Below are 26,494 nucleotides of genomic sequence, written 5' to 3'. Positions count from 1 at the left end.
ATAGAAAGTGAGACCAAAAAAGAAAGAAAGAAAGATGATTTCCTGTAATCTCTTTGCCATGTCCTGCTGGCAGGGTCATGTGATAACCTGGGGATTCCAGCAGGTGCCTCATAACAGCTGAGTTAGCTGGAGTCTTGCCATCTCATCATCAGTGTACCTGAGCGTGACAGCTTACCACTGTCTGCCTGCCATTCGCCTCCATTTATGAGTGATCTGTCATTTTATAAAAGTAACTCTAGATGACTATGTGGCAGATTAAGGCCTGATCTTGACTGCGTTGTTCTTTTAAATAATTTCTGTAATCGAGAGAAGGGTCTCTGTTGGTCGTTCAATGCTCAGTGTTGTAAAATGTTCTGGAAGGATTGTATTTGTTTTTTCTGTAAAAAGTGTCCCTCTTGTTTGTTGTTCAGAGCTGAGATCTGAAGACTGGTTTGAACCTGTTGTTTGTGGATGCTGTGAAAATATCAGGGCTTCTCCTTGTCAGACCGCAGTTTATCTAAAACCTTGTTTTTTTATTTGCTTCTTTACTTTGCGGTCTTTCTCTGATCCTCAGAGACTGGATGTGGGATTTACAGTCTAAAGCATTCATTTTAGGTAACGAGCCTATATCAAATGGGATGCACCGAAAATAAATCAAGTTTAGTACAACCATAACACATTGTCCAAAATCAATAAGTACACTTATCAGCATTTATTCATTTATTCTGTTTGCGTATATTGTACAGTGTATTGAATAATAATTATTATTTTCACACCCTTGCACATTTTGTAATGTTAAAATACAGAATTAAAGCAGACTTCATTAGGATTGTATGTTAACACTTTGACATCTGGAAGAGAAACAAATTTAGATTAGCACAGTTTGTCAGTAGCTGAGGCTATGGCCCTACTTTTATTGAGCTATTTTGCCCTCTAGTGGGATAACAAACACTAACAGGCTTTCTATTTTCTAATGTATAGATTTTTCTTTTCTTTTTCTTTTTTGCATTTATGTTGAACTCTTGACACTCCTGAATTCAAAATATTTAGAATTTCCCGAATGTAAAATATTAAAATAGAATCAAGATAATTAAACACCTCGAGAAACAACTGTATGTAATTCATTTTTGTAGTGGCAATAATTCAGGAAAGTTTTTCAATCCTTCATCAATTCAAACCAGCTATGTTTTATGAGCTTTTAGCATTGCAATATTATATAGCCATGTTTTTCATTGGGTTCTCTGAAATGTTACTCCATATTGCCCATCAGATGCCAAGTTCTGAATTGTTATAGCATTTTTTAATTTTTTTTGAGCTCTTGACATTCGTGCCTACCATGTATATACATATTTTCACTTTCCCTCTATATAGCATTCTCTTTAAATTTCATTTGCGTTATTCCCTCTTTGAGTAGACTTATTTTCTTTTTGTCTCCTGTCTTAAGGAGAGACCCAGAAAATACGATGCAAGAGTATCTGTTTAGAGCCAATATGGTTCTTAGTGTATCAGTAACATGTAATCGATCAATCTTTTACAGCCAACAGAATTTAATATTTAAGGTCCAGAGGTTGTGTTTGTTTATTTTTATTACACAATTGTTTATTAAAGGTAGTTTGTGCAGTGTGTGAGATGTTTTGACAGAGATTAGCAAATATATTGAAACTTCATTCATGCACCTTCTTAATTTGCACATAAAGCCATCGTCATCCTTGGGTTGTTCTTACACCGCTGTCCATTCGTCTCACATGGGAGAAAGACTTCCTGGAGTTGAGATGTGTTCAGTGGCCTTCACAGAGGCCTAATAAAAAAAATTTGACAGTGAAGGGTACACTGGATCAAGGATGGTAAGTGAGAGAGACGTTTAAATAGAAAGTATTGTTAATGGAAAGTGGAGTATAGGGAGAAGTTAGAAAAAGAAGTGTGAAAGATTTAGCCTGCAGGGAATGAGCACAGATTAGGCAGATATAGGGCAGAGCAGTAAGATCCAGATTTGTTAAAGGGAAATGTTCAAGCTTGAAGCGACAACTCGGAATATGATGTGCAACCTTTTTTTTGACATTTGAGTCAGTTATTTACACACAGATGAACACTACTCATTCATACTCATAATTAGTGAGTAGTCAACTCACACTCACAAGAGATGTTATTAGGCCTGTGTGAACCTTATTTTAACCTTAAACTTAAATATAACATAAAATCTGTATGTAACAATACACATAGTGATTATTTTTATCTTTACATTTACTTGTGGTCACATGAGATTTTCATTGGGAGTGACAAGAATAGACAGGATTAGAAACAAGTTTATTAGAGGGGCCGTGCATGTAGGACATTCTGGGGACAAAGTGAGAGAGAGGCCTGGTAGGAGGATGCTGAGGATGGAGCCACCAGGAAGGAGGAAAAGAGGAAGGCCATGGGAGGAGGTTCATGGATGTGGTGAGGGAAGACATGCCGGTAGTTGGAAGTTGGAAAGAGGCAAATGTAGATGACAGAGTAGTATGGAGACGGATGATCCGCAGTGGCGACCCCTAATGGGAGCAGCTGAAAAGAGAAGAAGAAGAAGAAGGAGAAGAAGAAAAAGAAGAGGAAGAAGAAGAATTTACTCACACAAGGTGAAGAGAAAAATTTTCTCAAAGTTTTAAATGAGTTGGTTTATTAATTGAGGCAGGGGATTTAACTAAGCAAATAGGTAAGAGCCTCCCATTGGATAATTACTGCATGGATGATTATGTTTCAGCTGGCAACAAGTTATTTAACCCTAAATGATGCAGTAAATAGCTTCTTTTTTCTTAAAAAAAAAAAATGTTGGAAGACACATCCTGTGGTCGTGGAAACATGTTGACCTGTTTCAGAAGGGTCAAATTATTGGCTTGCATCAAGCGAAAAAAACATCAGCATTTAGCAACAGATTGCTAAAAATACTAAAATTGGGTTAACAGCTGTTCAACGCATTATTGGAAGGATAGTGGGGAAGCATCATCTTCGAGGAAGAAAAAAAAATCCTGAATGATCGTGATCACTTAAACGTTTGTTGACCTAAAATTGAAAAAAACAACAGTAAAACTCACAGCTATGTTTATGTGAAAGTACGAGCATTTCCACGCACAGTGCGAAAGGAACTTAAGGGATTGGGACTAAACAGCTGTATAGCCTTAGGAAAACCAATTATCAGTGAAGCTAATCGAAAAAAAAGGCTTCAGTTTGCTAGCGAGCATAAATATTGGACTCTGGAGCAATGGAAAAAGGTCACCTGGTCTGATGAGTCCAGATTTACCCTGTTTCAGAGTGATGAGCGCATCAGGGTAAGAAGAGAGGGGGATGAACTGATGCACCCATCATGCCTACCGTACAAGCCTGTGGGGGCAGTGCTATGATCTGGGGTTGCTGAAGTTGGTCAGGTCTTGTTTCAGCAACAATATGTGCCCAAAGAATGAGTTCAGCTGACTACCTGAATATACTGAATGACCAGGTTAGGAATGACCAGGTTGGATTTTTTCTTCCCTGATGGTATGGGCATTTTCCAAGATGATAATGGCAGGATTCACCAGGCTAAAATTGTGAAAGAGCAGTTCAGGGACCATAAGACATATTTTCACACATGGATTGGCCACCACAGAGTCCAGAAATTACCCCCATTGAGAATCCTTGGGAAGTGCTGGAGAAGACAGTCGACTACATCATCAATACAAGATCTTGGTAAAAAATTACTGCAACTCTTGACAGGATTAAAAGTTGTGACATTGCAGAAGCTTATGGAAACAATGCCACGGCGAATGTATGCTGAAATCAAAGCTAAAGGTGGTTCAACGAAATATTAGTGTGCGTGACTTTTTTTGGACGGGCAGTATATATAGCAATAAAAATATAAAAATATGAGAAACAGTGCAGGCAGATATTGGGTAAAAATCATTTATATATATATATATATATATATGAGATACACGAGTTGGTATCTGTACCCGAAGCTATATATATTGTTGGTAAGCACACTAGCTGCAGGTCTGCAAGTGTAGTTTAGCTTGTGGCCATTTAAAAACAGAACCTCAACCTTCAGAACTCTGCATTGTCCTTGAGGCACCTGGCACTCATTTAACTTTCTCGTTGTTACTATCTGTTTCTCTCTTTCTCTGTCTCTCTAATCAGTTTTTATTAGTAATTGGATAATCGTGAGGAAAAAAACCATAAGGGCAAGATTGTGATAATCTCACCATTACCATACTTGCTCTCTGAACACTGATTGTATTGCTGATGAGCTGATTATATGTTTTTATTTACAGGATCTGAAAAAAAATCTTGACAGCCATCATGTGCATTTTATACAAAGAATGTGATAATTGATGTCAGCAATTAGATATTTTGGTGTTTGAACATAAATTCCCTTTGTTCCTTTTGGACAGGATAAGGCTAATGATGTACAGCAGGAAATTTAGTTTTTAACTGAATTAAGTGTTATAAAGAAGCAAATGACATGTCCTTGTTCACTGGAACCAATTAACCTAATCAGTGCACTAGCATAGAGTGATGGCAAACTAGGAAAGTTGCATACTGTTCATCAAGCAATCAAGGGTTTTAACTTTTAAGTGTAATAGGTGTAATAACAACTGAGCAAACATCACACAAAATAAATTGGTTTCTATTCAGCAGTTAGTCTATACTAATACAATCATTACAATTGAAATTAATACAGTAAAAAGATTACCTGTCAGGAAAAGGGACATGAATTACATTTCCTATCAGGCTCTGCACCTCACTGAACCATGTCACATTAATATTGGCATACCTGCTCAGGTTAATGTTTTGTTGTTAATATGATTTTAGGGTTTTCTTTTCATGCCAGTGTGTTTTACTGTTGCATTTAAAATAAAAAATAATATCCTTACTTGCATCTGCCTCAAGCTGTACATTAATTTCCAGGACACAGAATGCTCACTCTGTAGCAAAGTTACAAAAATCTACATCCACACAACTAAAGTTTAAGCACTAGCAATTGTTCTTTCAGTATTTTCTTAGCTTACAAAAAAAATATTTACAGTATATTGTGTTTTACTTGTTGAGCTACATGAAACGAAACCACATGTAAATAGTTACCCATACTCATGTGACTGCTGCTCACAGGATGTTTTTTTTTGGTTTTGACACCATTGTAAAAAGACTGTTGCATGTGAAAGTCCCAGGAAATCAGCAGTTTTCTGAAATGCAAGCTCAAACCAGCTCGGGCACAACTCACCAAGCCATGTTTGAAGCCACAGTTTTTAATGTTAAATATGAATATTACCTCAAAACTCGGGGCCTGTATCATTATTAACTCAAGCTCTTGACCTGTATTTAATTGTTGTGTTGCCACATGATTGACTGATTGGATTAATTGCATTTATAAGCAGGTGCACAAATGTTCCTAATAAAGTGGCTGATGAATTTCTATTCACTGTTTATTAAAACAGCTTCCATTTAAATGATTTATGTAGGATTAGCTTCTTATAATTCAAGTGCACTCTGATGTGATGCTGTGAATGTTTGTCTTTTTACCAAAAAATCATCGTTTTTTTTTATGCTGTTTATTTCACAAGTAGAAGCATTTAGCTATAGGTAGTGCTGCCTACAGTTTATTCACCCTCAAAGACACGAGATTACAGCGGAACAAACGGTGCTTAGGCCGTTTGGAGGTTAGCGTTCCGAAGCTTAGATTTTAATCGATAGACCTTTAACTGATCATAGGACGGCACTGTGAAACGGCAGCTAAAAAAAAAGCTGCAAGGTGTGCAGTTCCCTGTGCACCTCAACATCACCTGCACAAGCAGCTGCTCAAGCAGATTTTATGCAGTTCAATGCAGCAAGAAAAAAGGCTTGTCAAAAGGTCAAAGGGTCATGGCAGTATTGTCCTCCTGCGCTGTTTTTCAAGGCTAATGCTAGTTTTCTGGTTTTCTGCTGCTGGATGCAGTGGCAGTGGTGTTAATAGTGCCATCCCCTTAAGCCACAAATCTTCATTCTTCTTAAATTGAAATGCATCCACTTCCCAAAATAAAGAACTTAAATGGATTGGCTATGAATGAATAGTTGAATGAATAAACATAAAGTGATTCAGGATAAACAGATCAGCAGGCAAAAAAAGAGTGATATTGAGGCAGAAATGTACGGAAGCGTATTGCATTCAGAAAGAAAAAAATTACAGAAAGGATCTCCTGATCTCATAATTATGACTTAGTATCTCATAATTATGAGATAAGTTGCGGCAGTCTGTGGCAGGGGAGCATTTTAGCGCATAACACCGGATCTGACGTTACTGCATTCTTTGCTCGGAAGCGCCTCATTGTGCAACCATGGAGATGTAGCAGCTATCAGATGGTTTAAAACGAACTTTTAAGTGGACAGTGGACAGTCAGAATGTGTAACATATATTAGTAGTTAATGTTAAAATACGATGCCCGTGGTGCCTTTTCTGATCAGGGAAGAATCACACAGCACACAGCATGGCGCAAATGTTCTTCTTTAGTTTAATGCAAATAACAGACAAGTATATATACACACACTGGATTGAACCTGATCTAAAACTGTTCCTGATTGGGTAAGAAGACATAATAACTGGAAAAATGCTAAAATGCTCCCCTGCAACAGACTGCCCCAACTTATGTCATAATTATGAGATACTAAGTCATAATTATGAGATACTAAGTCATAATTTTGAGTTAGTAAGTCATAATTATAAGATCAGGATCTCATAATTATGATATATTAAGTCTTAATTATGAGATAATAAGTTGTAATTATAAGATACTGTCATAATTATGAGTTAGTAAGTCATAATTATGAAATATTAAGTCATAATTATGAGATACTTTCTGAGATTTTTTTTTTTCTTCGTGAATGCAGTGTGCTTCCGTAGATATGATACGGACAATACAATTTAAATGATAAGTATAATCCGGTTTATAAAGGAAATGCCTAGTGAAAAATTTAATTACATTTAAATACAATTTAAATGAGGTCCTGAAACTAAATAAAATGCTGCACTGAATATTTCTTGTGACAATCTTGAACATAGCAATGCTGAAACATAATAAAAGCTCTGCAGATGCCTCTATAACTTTAACCAAAGCCCAAACATTAAATCCCACAAATGCCCCTGTCAAGGATTATCATGAGACACACAGTAAGCCCTGCACTAGCATAGTTCTAGAAGCAACTCTTTTATCGCATCTTTAATCAAGGTTTTGCAACACATCCATTCTGTCAGGCCAGCTCAGTGCAAGTGTACAGTTTTTTTTTTTTTTGGTGTTCATTGAGGGCAGGGAGGAAATGAAGCTAAGATAATACTAGGAATGGAAAATCAAGAAGAGGAAGATTTAGGGGTTCCTGAGAAGTAAAATCATGAAACAACATTACACAATGTACACCGTGGAGTCGTTGGTAAATGCGCGTAGGAGTGTCAGACTGTGTTTCTGTGGAAGGTTGCACATTTCTGATGAATAAGGAACTGAATTTCAGCTGCACATAAAAATTAATTCACACAAACTGCAAACAGACATCTTAGTGAAGTTTCCTTGCACTATTGTCTATACGTTTAACACTTTAATCAGTTTGTCGTTCCTCAGCCTTAAAAAAATGTACAAATCAGTGAAATGTATTTTTTCCTTATTATTTTTCTCTTTCTCTGTCTATGTGTTTTTATATCTAGCTGCAAAAATGGCCATGAGCAGCATTCTGAACACTGATGACATTAAGAAAGCTCTGGATGCATTCAAAGGTAAAGAATGCATTTTATTCTTTTTTTTTTTTGTCACTTTTCTTCATACACATTCACAAAACTGATCCATCTTGGAAGCAAATTATGGCCTAACAAGGAAGAACCCCACTATGTGTGATCATAATAGTGACGATTAGCCAAAAAATAGGCTTCATCTAGCTAATGTGTAAAGACTGTGCATCAAAGTTCTGCTTGAAATGGACTGTGAATTGGTAAGGTTTTGCCAAGCGACTATAAAATGAGAACCAATTTAAGATTAGTAATTAAAAATGTAATTAAATTAATTGGAGAAGGCTACATATGTATACTCATTTCATTCTTATAATTATGTTTTTATTTTCATATTTCAATTTCGATTTTATTTTATTTCACTGCAGTTTAATTCTATATTTGATATATATATCTCTTTCATTCCTCCATTTTATTTTAGTGTTTTAATTAAAAATTAAAATTATTATTTACTTTTTTATTCCTTTTTATGTCATTGTCCAGTTATAAATATGTCATATGTGACATGTCATATGTCATATTCATGTCAGATTTCATACATCATATTCATGTATACATGCTATGGATGTGACAAATATAATTTGAATTTTGATGTGTACACAATATACCTGATGTAATTTTATTACTGTTTTTTGTAGCTGCAGACTCATTTGACCATAAGAAGTTCTTTGAGATGGTAGGGTTGAAGGCAAAGTCAGCTGATGATGTGAAGAAGGCCTTCCACGTACTGGATGCAGACAACAGCGGCTTTATAGAGGAAGAAGAGCTAAAGTAAGACATGCACATACAAACATATGTGTCATTTGTCTAATTAGTAAGTGTTTGAGGTTCAGTTTCAATGTCTAGACAAATGCACATTTGCCGCAAATGCAAATGTAAATGTGTGTGTGTGTGTGTGTGTGTGTGTGTGTGTGTGTGTGTGTGTGTGTGTGTGTGTGTGTTTGGGTGGGTATGAAATGAATGAAGATTTGTGCTGAAGGGCTTTGCAACCAGTGGAAGAGATCTCACTGATAAAGAGACCAAAGCCTTCTTAAAGGCAGCTGATAAGGATGGAGATGGCAAGATTGGAGTGGAAGGTGAGATATGCAACAGCAGATTGCCAGGATCTTTCTCCATTAAAGCCCTTGTCAGCTTATATTCTTAGTTAGCTTATTGCTGTCATCTTTCTTTTCTTGGGAGAATTGCAGAAGGAAGATGTTAAGATCTTGTTAACCTATGTGCATTTGAGAGATATAATGTCACCTACGTGTAAAACAGAAAAAGGAACATGAATATGTCAGATTAGTTATTAGACCAACCACAGAAGCCTAGAAACTGACACTGCCTTTGCTTTTGGGAATTGTACAAAATAGACAACTGAAACAGTTTGTTTTCTATCCATAAACATAAAAAGAGCTTTAGGTTTTTTAACACCTTTAACGATCTAACCTTCTTCCTGGTTCTTGACTTTGGTTTAGGTTTAGTTACAAATCTACAAAAGGCTTTTATATTGGGCAAAGTTGCATTCAAGAAGTACATTATATAGGATTAAAAGAATGTTAACACCTGACCAACACACCCTTAGTTCTACCCAACACACCTACTACTCTGGAAAAGTTTTCCACTTAATTGTTTATTATGCTCATTTTAGCTCCAGTGAAATCTTATTTTGGAAATATTTAGAAAATCTTAATATCTTGATTTCCTTGCCACTGTTGCCACTGGCATGCTCATTTGGGGTTAAAGAGGTAAACCGATATGGACAGATTTATAAGTTTAATATGTACATTCCTAATCTATTTATTCTTTAAAGCTGCTTTGGTACAATGTACACTGTTAAAAGTGCTATACAAATAAAATTGGCTTGAACTTATCTAACACTAAAGTATACAAGGACATTCTTGTCACTTATGGGCTATTAAATTTGTGTCAGCAGTAATATATAGTGGTGATGATCAGGTGTGCAAATATATTTTTGGCTATAGATTGTAATATTTATGATTATATATTACAGTAAAACATTTTGCTATACAGTTGCAGTAAACATGGCTTATATCTGGTCTTAAACCAATTTGTTAAGAATTGGGAGAAAATATATATATATATATATATATATATATATATATATATATATATATATATATATATATATATATATACTTATGCTAGCTTATAAACTGAACTTTCCATAACCCTGGACACATCAGTTTGACATAGAAACAAAATTAAAGTTAAATATGCAATTCCAACATGTCCGTATTTTATGGAATGTTGTTTCGTAAATGTTGACATTTTCAGAAATACGTAGTCTATCACTTATTCCTTATAATATGGAGGCCTTGTAAAAATGCAAAGAAATGGTTGAAATCATGAGAGCGAGATCCTCATAGTATAACAGTGAAACAAACGTAACAGATAGACTTGTATATTTTGTTGTTGTTGTTTATGAATTCAATTTGTTAACCTGTTCTCTGTCCCTCTTTTCTTTCTTTTTCAGAGTTTACTGCTCTTGTCCATGAGTAAACAACACTGTCCAGGCCATGCCATACCCTAATGACTACTGACACACACTCCACCACCAAATCAATCTCTCTTTCTCACACACACACACACACACACACACACACACACACACACACACACACACACACACACACACACACACACATATGCCAATACATTTCCATTCACCTCCTAACAATCATGCTATTTATTTATTTTTTCGTTTTTTTATACAAATGTGTGTTTGTGTTAGTGTACAGATGAAGACGTGCAAACCTTCATTTTGAAATTGTGTACAGTAGATTACTTTAAGAGAAACAGCCCACCCCCTTCAACTGTATTATTCTGCATTCCCTTTCTCTTTTTCCCTTTCTCCCGCTATCATTTGGTCGATTGCTCTTTTCCCAACTCTTTGGCATCGCTTTGCCCTTGTCCTGTCTTCATCTCACTCTCTCTTCTCTCTGGTACAGAGCCGCTGAGAAATACACCAAATAAAGGTCAAACTGTGAACGAATATGAATAAATAAAACAAGACAATATGCCTCGAGGGCTTGGTCTCATTGTGGAACTGTATTTATTGTGTGTCTTTTTAACTGTGTATATCTAACATAGCTATTTTCTAGATACTTATACATATGAGTGTATTGTACTGTTTCAGACAAGCTTTTATCTTTATCTAGATAGATAGATAGATAGATAGATAGATAGATAGAGAGAGAGAGAGAGAGAGAGAGAGAGAGAGAGAGAGAGAGAGAGAGAGCTTTATCAGAATATCTGATTTGTCCAAGTCAAATTGCCATTAACCAAATCACTTTCAAACAAATATCTTGTAACAGCACTCATAAGAACTAATCATGCTCATTTGTAGAAGATACACAATTATGTGGGAATAGCAATAATGTGAATAATTAGTTTAGCTTTAGTCATTATAGTTTTATTTCTTATGGTCATTACTCCGAAAAATGTGAAGCCTGAAATAAACCTATTTTAACTTGCATCAGATTTTGACTGCAAGACACACAAGAAAAAATGCTTTTTATAAGAAAACAAACTAAGATTTTACATTTTTAACTAAAAAACAATACCAGTCAACACTTTGATCATACATGCATATAGGTTTTTAACTATTATTTGTGAAATACTTTTTGGCTTCTTTTCAGTTTCCCTTAAAATAAATAGAATGTACTCTTTTGGGGAAGTACACTAAATGGACAAATGTTTGTGGACCCTTACTATAAGATGTGCCTTTTATACATTCTATTCCAAATTTAGTCCCCAAAGTCATGTAAGGTGAGGAGATCTGGGGTGCAGTTAGTGTTCCAATTCATCTTAATAGACCTCTATAGCAGGCCACTCAACATCTTTCACTCCAACTCATGTAAACCATATCTTTATTGACCTGGATTTGTACACATGGGCATTGGTATGCAGCAGCAGATTAGGCCTCCGAGTTCTGGATTGAAAATTTGGTGCTACCACATCCAAAGACATCCTATAGAATTATGTGTTTCTTTGTGGTAACAGTTTGAGTACTGCATATGGTTGGGAAAGTTAGGTGTTCCAGTACTTTCGTCTAAATGGTATATTATTATTTGTTAAAGAAAAATGTGTGTGTGTGTGTGTGTGTGTGTGTGTGTGTGTGTGTGTGTCGTTGTTTTGTCTTGTTGTTTTCTCAAACGAATAACAAAAAAAAAACTGTACAAACATTTCCACCCACTCACTGCACAGAGATTATTAAAATATTTAAACAAATTATAGAAACATTATCAACAATATCATGCTTGCATTAGCTAACATTTCATGGCAGCCAAATGCAAGTTTAAATACCAGCTTTCTGTTAAAGGCACAGTCCTTTTGGAACATTTCTTGAAGTAAAAATAAAATTACGCAATGGAAATCATACTAAAAGAGTTATTTTATTGAGGAAGTCAAAGACTCATAACACAAATAATGTACAGGCAGTCAGAAAATGACAGTTAAGTAGTTAAGAATGACTGTATTATTTTTCCATAACATCATGTCCCACAGTGTTTTATTCAAATTAAAAAAAAAAAAAAAAAAACAGCAAGTTGGCAACAATTTTTTTTCTATTTTTCTTTATAAAAAATGTATCATTATTTTTCAATGAAGTGGAACATCCATATTCTTATCATTACTTTAATAATAAAAACTATAATCAGTTGTTTCTTGTCTGTCATATTGCAGTTAGTTAGTTAGTACTAGATATTTAGTTGAAAATATTCAAAAAACAACAACAAAATAGTTTACAGAAAACACAAATCCCTCTGACTTAAAGAATTCTTTATTTAAAGAAAATATCAACTGCGATTAAATATGACACTGGCATCTCCTAAAAGAACCATCACCATAATACGTTTAGAATTTTCTTATTTTTTTATCTCTTTATTTATTTATTAGGTCTTATTTTACATAGATTATGCAAAAAATACAAAGCCATGAGTATGAACTTTTACTATAGAAACTGTAACCCTCATCACACAAATTATGTATTCTCAGCATATTGTAATTAAATCAAATAGGTATAAAAATGATTAGTGATATGTTCTCTTTGCTCTGACATGGATAGACCTTTTGTCCAGTAATGTATAATTGTGAAAAAAAAGGTTTTTATGTTTTGCATTAAAATGTACATTTTTATATTAACATTTATAAAATAATACATTTTACACTAAAAAAAATAAGGAAAGAATTTAAATCCAAGTTGCCTAACAGGCTCAAAGCCCCATCTCGACTTTCCTTCTTTCATTCTGTCAAACAAGTTCATATCCCACCCCAGCAAAAACTTCTTCAGCTAAAATATGAGGAAACAACATCTGAGACAGTTAGTTACAGCTGCTAAATCTGCAGCATGTGTTGTGTTGATTTATGATGTACTGCACTCTGATGGAGCTGTGTTTTGATGTCTATCATCTCTCGTTGCTTGAATATATTAGAATACCCGTGGAGCTGATCTGTCATTGGTTGCAGTGGGTTTCAGTTTCACCGTCGCAAACGGGTTTGTGCCTCTGAAAAAGACAAAACTCAAAGGATTGAGGAATTACATGAAACATGAGGAAAGTCAACTCAATATATATATATTTTTTTCACTCAAACTGTTGCATCAAACATTCTTTGTGTTTTATTTGTACCTGGGGAAAAGTTCTGGTCGAGGGCCATAGTTGTCTTGTTTCTGCAGAGGACAGAATAAAGAATGTTAGAACATTAGTGGTGTAGGTAATAAATTCCACCAGTGTTCCCTCCAAAACCATGACTTGCAAAGTAACATGACTGACAAAGAAAGGTCTCCTTGTCCTCATCAATCTGATGTTTCTGAGATGTATCTCAAATTATTTGTATTTTATCTTAACTCTGTGTGAATACACACACACACACACACACACACACACACACACACACACACACACACACACACACACACACACACACACACAAACACCAAGTAGCAACAAGAAAACCACATAGCCTTGCTGTGAATTTACAAGACATGCACTGGAAATCCACATGAAAAATACCATGCAAGGACAAAAAACACGCACACACAAACAGAACCTTAGCAGTTGGAGCTGCCACCTTGCATCCACCAGAAAGACGGCTGAGGCGTCATGGAGAAGAGAACTTTGCCACAGTGCCTCTGCTGGCCAAAGCAATTAACTGAAACTTAGCTTTTGACTTGCAACACACCTCAACACACCTCATAAACACTTAACATATTGTATTGTGACCACGTTTTCAAACAGATACAAAAAAAAAAAAAAACCTACTAAAACTGGAATGTGGAAATAATGACCAGTCTTTGTGATCATTCTTTTGTCACTACCTTGGCACAAAATGTTTGAGAGAGAGAGAGAGAGAGAGAGAGAGAGAGAGAGATACTCCATACAGGATATATTTATATAACACACATACATCTTTTTATATATCTAAAATTGTTGTGTTATTACAACGGGCTGTGCATTTCACACCTAGGCCTTCAGTGGTGTCCTACTTTGATCAATCCCTGCTTTATTGGCCCTAATGTCACCAGCTCAGCAAGGGACAACCAGTCACTGAACAAACTCCTGTCAATCATGAAAAATCCATCCCACCCACTACATGATCCCATACAGAGGCAGCAGAGTTCATTCTCCAACAGACTGATTCAGCTTCGCTGTCACAAAGAACGGCTCAAGAAATCATTCCTCCCATACGCCATTGCACTGTACAATGACTCACCTCTATGTAACAGATGATATTAGCAATTCATATACATATCCCCTAATTCACTATTACTTTACACACACATACAAACACAAAAAATTTGCCCATTTAATTTCTTTTTCTTTTCTTTCTTTTTGAATTGCCAGTTTGCACTCTTTTTGGATGTAACATCATCTGCAATATTGTATTGATTTATATAAGTCACAATTATAGTTAATAAAGTATTAAAGTTTTAATTAAACCATTTCTAATTCCAAGTCCTACTTGAAATCTGATTGGTCAAAGCAACAGCTTCAAAGTAACTTTTTTTCCCTCTATTTACTTTAGCAACTTTGCTCGCTGATTTTACACTTACTTTATTTTCAACAGTAGTGGGTGTGACTGAGCGTGAGCTGCTGGATTTGTTTGGAAATGGTGGTGGAGGTGGAGGTGGAGGTACATTTGCTCTGCTGCTAGATGTTTGGTCAAGAAGGTTGCTCATGCTGCTACTACTTCTAAGGGCACTACAGCAGAAAGAGGAAGTCAAAGGTTCAGGAACAAAAAATAACATAGTCTGTGATATTTGATTTTGAGATCTTGGCTCACCTGGGCTCAGGCACATGAGAAGTGTCTTCCATTGGACCAATATAGGCAGCTGGAAACCAGCCTTGCCTGCACACATATTAGCATAATCACACCATTTATTACCAGTTGTAACAGATATTAGATAATATAAATGTGTGCATGTCAGCTTGTTAATAGTAACAATACTGCTCAATATGAAAAGGTCATTTGTATCTATTACAGCAGTTTTAACAATAAATACTGTTATTTATAATAGCATGTCCATCTATTTATATTTAATCATTTCTTATGTAATATTGAATGTGGAATGCATTTACTTCGATTATTATCCATTACTAATAATTAAAATATTCAATAATGTGTTTTAACAAAGAAATATGTAGACTCATTCATATGCTGCAGATAACATTAGAGTCTCTATTTTTAACAGAAAGAAAAATGTTGTAACTTTAATTTCTGTCATGGGAATTTGCACTTGCTGCAACAACTTTAAGAGAGAGAAATTAGAGATGTTGATAAGGAAATAATCATTTATAGCCGCTACAATGTAAATTAGATCTTGTTTTACAGACACTCTACGGCAATTAAGTGTAACAATGATCCAATAAAAAATATCTGTTTTTTTAATTAATACAGTTTAAATGTTTGGCAAAATTGCTGTGGGATTGGAGGAATAAAAAAACCTTGTGACATGCTGTTGTAGTTAAGTATTTAATATTGCATCCTGTATATCCAAATAGATCTCCTCACCGTGCTGAACTCTCGGAACAACCATACAGCCAGCCATTTCGGGGCTCTGGTACAAGTACTGTAATGGTTTCTCCTTTGGAAAATGATAAGAGGGTGGAATTGGAAGCAGGGGTATGTGGCACCAACGCTCTCATCATCCTAGCACCACCTGATCTACGTGTTTCTCCAAATGAACCGGAGCGGGATCGAGTCGGTTGGGGGGATGGCCCTAGAAAAGAGAGAAACAGACAGACAGAAAAGAATCAATATATAATAGAAAAGTTATATTATAGACTGAGGATATATTTTTGTTTTTGCTTGTGCTCTCTGTAGTCTCACCTCTAGAGGGCACTCTGCCTAGAGGCTGTTCTGCCTGAGCTTGACTTTGATCATCAGCCTGCACAAAGCAACAACATTACCAAGTTTGACTAAACAATTAAATAAAAATTTAAGCAGGTTTATTTTATTATTATTTATTTTAAGAAGATTCTCACCACAATGTCTGCAAGTCTGGATGCAGTGCCTGGACGGGATTCTCTTGTCTGATTCACCTGCTCTCTCCATCCTTCTGCTCTCTGCTGCAGAGTGTTGCCTGTCTTTCAAGTCAATCAATGAATGTGTTAATAATACTGAATATTCATCATCTGCAGTGAGCTTCTCATGTAGTTAGATCCATAACTGTTAATTTGCATTCGTGTGGATAAGCCACCAAACTGCAGGATTGAATTTGAGCATGAGCCCATGGCCCTACTTCAGAATATTTCAATAAATACATTTTTCAATATTCCCAAGTGAGTATAGACTTATGTGAAATGAGGTGTCTTTAATAAGGTGTTCACCTAATTCGAAACAGCATGCTGGGGTAAATTTTCTTAATTTGTTAATATTACCTGGTCATACAACTTTCTTTCGGCTTCTCCCATTAGGGGTCGCCACAGCGGACCATCCGCATGTTTGATTTGGCACGTTTTTACGCTGGATGCCCTTCCTAACGCAACCCTCCCTATTTATCCGGGCTTGGGACCGGCACTAAGGCTTGTGCAACCCTAATGGCTGGGGTTGGTTCCCTGACCGGGGATCGAACCTGGGCCGCAGCATTGAGAGCGCCGCATCCTAACCACTAGACCACCAGGGAACCTATTACCTGGTCATAATTAAGGCCGATTTTTTTCTTTGCTGATAGTAACTGAGGTGAATATCAAGGAGCTGATAAATCACCTTTACAGAATGTGAAATAGTTCATTGCAAATACTGATTATTCACATGATATTCATTAGCAATTGATCAGCAAAATTATAGACCAACTTATTTTTTAGGTAATGTCAGTTGCTTTAAAATTAAAATATTAAGTAATTACCACATATTACATTTATTGCAGCAGATAAAATCAAACTTGTAAATACATTTCACTGAATAAACTTCAGTTTATTTTAAATGATTTAACCTTTTTTACTCTCTTCGCTGGATATTGTAACTTTTATCTAAGTAAGAATTTAAGAAATGGTTTATTAATTTACTTAAGTATAAGTATATACTAAGTATAAGTATATACTTTATCCATCCTTGTTTAAAAAACTGCACTGTCTCTGAAATCCACATACTCACATATTTACTGAACAAAATTATAAATGCAACACTTTTGTTTTTGTCCCCATTTTTCATGAGCAGAACTCAAAAATTTAAGACTTTTTCTATGTACACAAAAGGCCTATTTCTTTCAAATATTGTTCACAAATCTGTCTAAATCTGTGTTAGTGAGCACTTCTCCTTTGCCTAGATAATCCATCCACCTCACAGGTGTGGCATATCAAGATGCTTTTTAGGCAGCATGATTACTGCACAGGTGTGCCTTAGGCTGGCCCCAGTAAAAGGCCACTCTACAATGTGCAGTTTTACTGTATTGGGGGGTTAAAAAACCAGTCAGTATCTGGTGTGACCACCATTTGCCTCACGCAAATGAGGCAGAGAGCACCTATCCAAAGTGCCAGATGCCATCGAATGTGAAAATTTTCCCACTCAAATCGGTTACGACGATAAACTGCAGTCAGGTCGAGACCCCGATGAGGACGACAAGTATGCTGATGAGCTTCCCTGAGACGGTTTCTGACAGTTTAAGCAAAAATTCTTTGGTTATGCAAACCGATTGTTGCAGTGGCTGGTCTCAGACAATCTTGGAGGGGAAGATGTTGGATGTGGAGGTCCTGGGCTGGTGTGGTTACACATAGTATTTGGTTGTGAGGCGGGTTAGATGTACTGCCAAATTCTCTGAAACGCCTTTGTAGACGGCTTATGGTAGAGAAATTAACATTCAATTCACGGGCAACAGCTCTGGTGGACATTCCTGCAGTCAGCATGCCAATAGCACGCTGACTCAAAACTTGCGACATCTGTGGCATTGTGCTGTGTGATAAAACTGCACATTTTATAGTGGCTTTTTATTGTGGCCAGCCTAAGGCACACTTGTGCAATAATCATGCTGTCTAATCAGCATCTTGATATGCCACACCTGTGAGGTGAATGGATTCTCTCGGCAAAGGAGAAGTGCTCACTAACACAGATTTAGACAGATTTGTGAAAAGATTTTGATAAAAAAAAAAAATAGGTCTTTTGTGTACCTAGAAAAAGTCTTAGATATTTCAGTTCAGCTCATGAAAAATGGGGACAAAAACAAAAGTGTTGCATTTATAATTGTGTTCAGTGTATTTAGACAGAATTATGTTTGAGTGCTGTGTTGAGTGTTTGAGTTTTTCTTATTTGACAGAATTACTATACTGTAGTGGTGGTTAAAAAAATTTTCTTAGTTTAACATTATCAAATCAAGGTTTTCTACATGAGTCTTTCTTAGGTGCTGCTAGGGAAACCTTTTATTGTAACATACAGATAATTGAGCTGAGAAAGTTTTACCTTGTTAATGAGATAGACTACGGATTGAGTAAGTCCACAGTGTTTCTCAGCCAGAAAGCGATATCTTCTCTCCTGTTCCTTCAGGGCCTCTCTTTGGCTTTCCCTCAGGAACTGTACATATTCATTTCCATCCTACACACACACACACATTGCATTGGTATTATTATCCTATTCCTTCACCACACTCATACACACTTAACACATCTCCTTTACTTTTAAGCCAACCATCTTAGTACCAACATATAGGGTGTGCCTTAATCAGCTCCCTATTTCATGACACATATATGTGAGTCAGCTATTTTGATGGCTGTCGGAATTGCAAAAATCCTTCAGTGGCCTGGAATGTTCATTCCTCCCATAATGCTTCACAAACACCAGGGAGCACCAATGTGCAACAATGTTTACTTGCCGTTATATTTTATTAAGACTCTGATCTTATTAAAAAAATTGATGCAGGAACTCTCTGGAGCAAGTTCCTCAACAAATGCAAGTAGCTTATAATCAGTGATGGATTGATTACTACAGTGCCTGACAAAAGTTTAGAAACACATAGTCTTTTTTTGGTTTTTGAAATGCAGATTCATGTTCCATTAGTTGATATGCAACAAACTAGGTAAAAGGCAAAAACACATAAGAATTTGAATGAACAAAAGAATGTTTTGTTGACATATGAGTCCAAATAAGACATTTTTGGCTCTAACAAAAAAAGAACTCATGTAACTTAATTCCGAGCTTATAATGCTTAATGTATTTCTTGGTTGTTTTTTTGGCACAGGGAAGGTTGGAGACTTATTTCAGGTGAAAGGAATTCTAAACCAACATGGCTTTCATATTTCAACACCATGCAGTCTCAGCAGGACTATGGCTAATGGGATTCAACTTCACCATACAACAAGAGCATGACCCGAAGCAAACTTTTGAAATGCACTGTACATTAACGGTTTTCAAATGTATGAATGTTCAAAATATATTTTCACTGAATCTAATGCCTTTTAAATGTTTAATTATTTTGTTATTTTTTTAATTTACTAGCTATCCTACAGTCATACTTAAAATAGAAATCCTGCAATCCTGACATATGTGTATTAAGCTTACAAATTTATATAGCAAATCATTTTATATGTTTTGGTTTTTGTGATGATTGATGAGGAAATTAAAAGTTAGTCAATCATTTCACTGGAGATGAAGTTTAAGTTTCTCAACTCTGGTGACACATGATTTACCAGTATGTACTGATTAACAAGGGAAGTAACAAGCTGATTGAGACCCAGCCACACACTCACTTGTAAACCTCCTCTCCTCAGCTGTCTCTCCCGGACCATCAACTGGTTCCTCACCTCCATCTCATAGCGCCTCTTACTTTCCTTTAGAAATGATATTGCAACATAAAATTTTTATTTTTATTTTTGATGGGTTTTAATGCTGTGAATAAACTGTGCAACAGTTACTGACAAATATGTAATCTTTATCCAGCCTGGTGTTGTTTTCCATTTCCTGTAGGACTTCGTTATGGAACCAGTGAAACTATAATACAGAGATACACAACACTTAGTGAGGTATTGTGACCAAAACAATGGTCAATGTTACACTTAGGTATAGTGTAAGTACAGTATAGTGTAGTCTTTTAAGAAAGAAAGGTGAATGTAAATGAAATTATAAATCATGATTGTTAGAATTGACATACCCCAGTTTGTGTGAAAATTGGATTGGATTGGTTAAGGTCATAGCATTTTTTTACTTATTATGCATAAATTAAACAAAATACTATATATCACCTAATTGCAGCCACCAACCATGTAAATAATAATACCTTTAACCCTGCTCACACATCCAATAATCCAATCATCCAGCCAATCATCAAATACATCCAATCAGCCAATGGGAAGTGGTAACACAGTAGTTAAGACATTGGACTTATAATTAGGAGGTTGTGAATTTAAATCCCAGCACCAACAAGCTGCCACTGGGCCCCTGAGCAAGGCCCTTAATCCTCAACTGCTCAACTGTATAAATGAGATAAGGGTGTTTGCCAAATGACCTTAATTTAGATGCAATTAGAGAGAAGCAGTGTCTTGCACATCAGTAATCAGATTGTAAGTGACATTAGTCTTGTTGGGATTGATGGGAATTGCAAATATTCTCAGATTTTTACACAAAATACTCTCTATTTTTTAACACAGATTCCTGTTCTTTAGTGACAGGGGATCATGGTTTGATGAGATGATTTTCTGATCCTGTAGCATTCCTGTCCCAGTGTACCTATTCTCTTCTGTCTTCTCTCACCAATAGGACATTTCCAGCCACTAAACTCTTGAACAATATATTATTTATTGTTTAGTTTTCACCCCGTTATATATTAACTCTAAAAACATCCTCAATAAAGTAGTCAGTGTATGTATATAAGTGCAATTACCTAAATACAGTCCAGATCTAATCACAAATAGATATTGTATAATTGTAGAGTATTAAGGAAGGAAAATAAAAGAAAGGAAAGGAATAAAAAAAAGAAAATAAATGGAAAGGAAAGGTACATACCACCCCTGCGAGTTCATTGGTAAGTCTTCTCTGACTCTCAGAAATCTTTATTAGTATGTCACCTGTCAATACACACATTGTACAATCATAGTTGCACAAAAAAAGAGTTTGTGCATGTCTGTGTGTGTGTGTGTGTGTGTGTGTGTGTGTGTGTGTGTGTGTGTGTGTGTGTGTGTGTGTGTGTGTGTCAGGTGTGGTATGCCAGTTATCATTTATAATTTATGATTACGAGGTTACCTCCAACTGATAGCACCACACTATAATACATACATGTGTCATGTTTCTTCCCACCCCCTCTCTATCTATCACACACACACACACACACACACACACACACACACCTCTTTCTCTCTTTGTGTTTCCTATTCTACAAAATGTACATACCAACAAACAGACACACACACACACACACACACACACACACACGCTAATCTAGAAAGAAGGATTTAGAAAAAGGATGCCATGTAAATAATAAAATGTGCTCTCTATCAGTGTGTGTAAAAGTCACAAAACTAATAGCAGCAATAAAGACACAAAGCTTAGTAGTGTGTGTGTGTGTGTGTGTGTGTGTGTGTGTGTGTGTGTGTGTGTGTGTGTGTGTGTGTGTGTGTGTGTGTGAATGCTCAGCGGCCTGTATGGCTTTGATAGCTAATACATCAGCAGGCACTAGTCCACACCCAGTCCACCAGGTCAGTCAATGAGCCTTTAGACAGATTACAATGTGGTAGCTGTACAATGTGAACAGTTCACTTGACTCGATTGTGTAAAATAGTCAAGTCAAGTCAAGTGTATTTTTATAGCGCTTTTTACAACAGACATTGTCTCAAAACAGCTTTACAGAATTCAACAGTTAAGGTAAACGATGTGTATTTATCCCTGATGAGCAGCCATGGTGACTGTGGCCAGGAAAAACTCCCTTAGATGTAGGAACCAGACTCAAAAGGGGAACCTATCCTCATTTGGGTGATATCATAAGTAAAATACTTCACTCCACTCTTTACAGCTCCGCTTAGCAAAATTTTAAGAATAAAATGTTCAAATTGTTGAGGAGACAGATCTTACCTAGTGAATGGGATGACATCGTCTGCATGGCATGTTCACCCATCTTACCAAGAGCACTAAAGTAGGCTTCACTAGTTGCAGCTAAAGCTATACACAGAACAACAAACCTGTGAGAAAAATGTATGCTCTTCAATGTTTAATTCAATTATCTTTCCAAGGAGATGTACTTTTTTCTTTGTACATAATCTTGTGCACCTCCTTCTGTTGTTTTTTTAACCTTGACTAAATTTCTAAACTATATTTTAACGATCCAATTAACTTTTTTTTCTCTTATGAATTTGTTAGGATCTCAAAACAAATCATCTTGTTTTTGTTCTTGTTTTTTTTTTCATCTTTGCTCTTTGTACATTAAATGCACTTTAATGAAAAAAGTGAACTATTTATTTGGTTGTACAATAGTAGACTTGATCTAATATTTACAAATGAAGTTTGTAAATATAAGAAAATGGAATGTATAAATGCTAAATCTAAACTTTAAACTTTGTATGCAAATTGAATGCAAAGTGTTATTTGTGTAAAGTTTTTTAAATACAAGAGTATGTTTAATTGAGAACTTATTTTAAATGGTACCATTTTGATTATCAGATATTTGCAAACTTACCCATACAGTACCCATGCTTTCATTGGATTGTATAATTTTCTTCCCACCCGCTGTTAACAAGACTATGACTTGAATATAAATAAATGCTATTTTAAAACGTAGACAATCAACAAATCAGCAAAACAAATTTTTGCTTTTTATAAAAAATTGGATAACTTTAATTTAACTTTTTTATTGCATTATTTTATTAGCAAAAATTCTATTACAGTATGTTACAAAATAGTAAGAGCAGAAAAAGTACTGTAAATATTGATACTTGCTTTAAGTTATAAATTCTACCAGTTAATAATCATTTTTATTACAGTGTATCTCACTGTGGATAGGATAACCTTTGCTTTATACAAGTGTTTTATTGTTTAAAGTATAAGGGTGTTGGTTATTTTGTTCATGATACTAAATACTGCATCATACCGCATTGTTGTTCATTTTAATTTTATTCACTGTTTTGAAATCCCTTTTCATCTTTGCTTTATGTCAAAGACTTCTTTATTACCTGTTATTACCTATTGTGCATCATATTTTAGACAACTGTTGACACATATTACTGTGGCTTCTTTTGAATTGTTTGGAAACCAAAGTTCAGCATTCTCTTATTTCCAGCTTGACCTTAGTCTTTTACATGCCGTTTATTTCACTTGAAATACCTTGGAAAGCCTGGAAGTAGTTATTGCCTAGTGCCACTAGCCTCTGTAGGCTCGGGTTAAACTGGTCCATTAGAGTCTGAGAGCAAGAAAGAGAGAGTGTGTGAGAGAGAGAGAGAGAGAGAGAGAGAGAGAGAGAGAGAGATTTTTTATCAGGGATGGGGTTTCGGTTGCACCAATTAATCTAGAGTTCAACAAAAGGGTAGCCAACAAACTTTAGCCTGACCCGTACTGTACATGCTCTCTTGGCTTGAAACATTTCAAATAATAGACACTTTGACAATGGACACATCAGCCGATCAAATGTTCACAGGATCCACATTTTCAATTATGTTCACTGGATCACAGTTTTGCACACATGATAGAAGTGTATTTTGAGTCATCAGTAAAATAAATCTTTCCATTAAACAGACTGTTCCACTGGAAGCCTACACATAACAATACATTTCCTTGTTGCTGGGGTAGGACCCTTAAGTGTTTTTTGAGCATCTATCTTAGAATGCTAAACGTATACCAAAAGAGCTAAAAGTGTACAAGAGACACTTTTAGCTCTAGAGTGATGCTATAAATGTCATTTTTAATTGCAGGCTAATTATTTACCATTAATATTTTGTAACAATGCATTATATCCATTACATCAATTAAGACTACCACCCCAGGGAAAGGTACACTTTAGTACCTTGTTTGTCTTAGACGGTAATGTAACTGCTCCTCCAGATTCTGCCTACATTCTTCTTTTCAATTAAAATGTACTGCTAAGGTTGGACAAATTAAACTAAACACGTAATATTAACAACAAAGTAGCGTTTGGGTAACTATGTAATTATTTCTACAAATCATGGGTATGGAGTATGAGGTGTACAGTTATAAAAAAACTCACCATGTAGATTCCGAGTGTGGAGCGATGGAGTTGGTCACTGTTCAGTCCTGACATCTTTCACTTCAGTTATTTTGAAAAGCCAACAAGTAAACAATATCCTGAAAGCAATAAATAACCTTTTTAGTAAATAGGTGTCCAACTGTCCAACTGCTGTTTGTCAACTGTTGCACTCCGTATCTATGTGTTTGTGTGTGTTTGAGAGAAGAGAGAGAGCGAGAGCGAGAGCGAGAGCGAGAGAGAGAGAGAGAGAGATTATTGACACTATGCTGTAAATTATTGAACAGTGGATGGCAGACAAGTTGAGGGTGTGGACTTAACCACCTGGAACAGAGAGATCATTCTGTCCAAGCAGTAAAATATTTCACTCTGTGTGTGTATGTGTGTGTGTGTGTGTGTGTGTGTGTGTGTGTGTGTGTGTGTGTGTGTGTGTGTGTGTGTGTTAAAATAAAAAATTATTAATTTAATCTATATTGAAATAAGGCTGTGGCATAACAAAAGTGTGAAAAAAGTTAAGCACTGTGAATACTTTCCGGATGCACTGTATGTTAAATAGCAGTGTTATAACTGTTTAAACAGTGTAATTAAGTGCCTTTACTAAGAGCATATAAAAGTATTTTATATGTCTGCCTTGTTTATACCATCTCGGTTGTTCCCTTCTCTGATGATTATATATTTATTTCTATAAATAATCTAATCAAAATCTAAACAAGTTATTATATTGCATTTAAATCTAAATCACATGTAATCGTGTGCTATCACTTTTGAGTTCACACCTTAGGCTCAAGGAAAGTGGTTAACATGGCAAAGTGTATTTGAGCTACAAAAGCTTGCAAAACATTATATACACACACACACACACACACACACACACACACACACACATACACTCCTTAAACATTCCACTAATCTAATGTGTCTGTATATAATACACAATATATATACAATGTGTGTGTGTGTGTGTGTGTGTGTGTGTGTGTGTGTGTGTGTGTGTGTGTGTGTGTGTACTGAATAGTCAAGTCATATTGGTATGCTTATAATATAATAATTAATACAATTTATTAAAAGAATTATATAAATACACATTTTACAGAACAGCAGAGTTTAGAAACACACTACTTTTACATATTTTTATTTATGAATATGTATTAATTTATTTCCAATAGCCCATTCTCTTCATTTCTTAGTGTTTTTCTGTAAGACACTTCTGCAACAAGGAGTGTCTGTTTACGCAATCCAATTAGATTTTAGTCATCACTTTACATGTTGCTAGCGGAAAGGGAATTTGCCTTGAGCATTCGGAATAAGCACAGCGAGTGCTTACAGCATGAAGTTAATTTTGCTTTAATTCTATTGCTTTAACCAATCAGATTTGGAGCTGGCTATACTGGGGCCATCAAGCAGGTGTAAAGTAGCAGCGGCATTTTCATGTCCTTTGATTGGATGGCCAGAGAGCGTGCTAGTCAGAGCTTGCATCTGTAGCAAACTGTACAAGCTCAAATATATTTGCGTGGATTTAAAAGCTGTTTTTCATTTCACAATTACTGACAGAGGAAAATAAATTTCATTAGTTGCACTTACAAGGACATTTACAAGATGGTCTTAAACAGTTGTTAAGACTTTTATATTTTATAAAACTTATACTTGTGTATATTCTTTTCCCATAGAATTTTGCACAAAACCACACAATTTGCCATAATATCACAAGAATTTGCACAAAACTGGTGCAAAGAAAGGTTATTATTGATGCGTGTGGTAGAGATGGTGTATGCAGGCAGTGAAGCTGTGGCTGCAGTGAAAGGAGACTTGTTGAATTGTGTTCATTGGATTTCTTTCTGGTTGAGATACCTGCTGGTTGAGGTTTCCGTAGCCGTGGCGTCATAATGTAGCATTCAGAGCAGGATTAATTCAGGCGCGACACCACTGAAGGGCTACTGAATTCGGAAATATATAGAAAAAACGCATTGGCAATAAGGAAGTTCTAAAACTGCCTCTATGGAGCTACATTAAACCCCTCCCACTTTCATTAGTTCCCGATTCTGTTTAGCATATCGAAATGCGATTGTTTGAGAGCCGATATGATTGACAGTTGCCCCGCCTTTCGCCCCGCCTACCGCACTCCTCGCTGCTGCAGCAGTTCGCCGACTCGATGT

General features: G+C 35.8%; 2 protein-coding genes across 3 annotated transcripts in view; one reads left to right on the top strand and one right to left on the bottom strand.

Annotated features, from left to right (window-relative positions):
• pvalb6 (parvalbumin 6) overlaps positions 1 to 10,766 on the top strand; it is a 36,752-nt gene extending 25,986 nt beyond the window's left edge. Inside the window, exons 2-5 of the mRNA XM_046865400.1 lie at positions 7,652 to 7,720; positions 8,368 to 8,500; positions 8,696 to 8,805; positions 10,206 to 10,766. Of these exons, the coding sequence (XP_046721356.1) occupies positions 7,660 to 7,720; positions 8,368 to 8,500; positions 8,696 to 8,805; positions 10,206 to 10,231 (330 nt within the window). The 5' untranslated portion in view covers positions 7,652 to 7,659 and the 3' untranslated portion in view covers positions 10,232 to 10,766. The remainder of the gene's footprint in view (positions 1 to 7,651; positions 7,721 to 8,367; positions 8,501 to 8,695; positions 8,806 to 10,205) is intronic.
• A 1,341-nt stretch (positions 10,767 to 12,107) lies between these two features.
• Positions 12,108 to 26,324, bottom strand: baiap2l2a (BAR/IMD domain containing adaptor protein 2 like 2a). Of its 2 annotated transcripts, XM_046865991.1 has the most exons (15): positions 26,190 to 26,324; positions 24,345 to 24,442; positions 23,468 to 23,543; positions 22,223 to 22,309; positions 21,161 to 21,222; positions 20,078 to 20,149; positions 19,909 to 19,989; positions 18,626 to 18,757; positions 16,216 to 16,317; positions 16,061 to 16,118; positions 15,743 to 15,950; positions 15,014 to 15,079; positions 14,784 to 14,931; positions 13,360 to 13,400; positions 12,108 to 13,236 (listed from the first exon to the last, which is right to left on the bottom strand). In XM_046865991.1, the coding sequence occupies exons 2-15, from the start codon at positions 24,396 to 24,398 to the stop codon at positions 13,161 to 13,163; spliced, it is 1,263 nt and encodes a 420-aa protein (XP_046721947.1). In that variant the 5' UTR covers positions 24,399 to 24,442; positions 26,190 to 26,324; the 3' UTR covers positions 12,108 to 13,160. The 2 variants fall into 2 exon arrangements, with proteins under 2 accessions (XP_046721947.1, XP_046721946.1); XM_046865990.1 differs by lacking the exon at positions 26,190 to 26,324 and having other exon boundaries at positions 24,345 to 24,561.
• Between the last annotated feature and the right edge of the window lie 170 nt (positions 26,325 to 26,494).

The sequence above is a fragment of the Silurus meridionalis genome, chromosome 14 (assembly GCF_014805685.1).
Source record: "Silurus meridionalis isolate SWU-2019-XX chromosome 14, ASM1480568v1, whole genome shotgun sequence".
In the NCBI taxonomy this organism is placed as follows: domain Eukaryota; kingdom Metazoa; phylum Chordata; class Actinopteri; order Siluriformes; family Siluridae; genus Silurus; species Silurus meridionalis.
The sequence above is the reverse complement of the archived record's forward strand: the minus strand, read 5'-3'. Positions and strand labels throughout refer to the sequence as shown.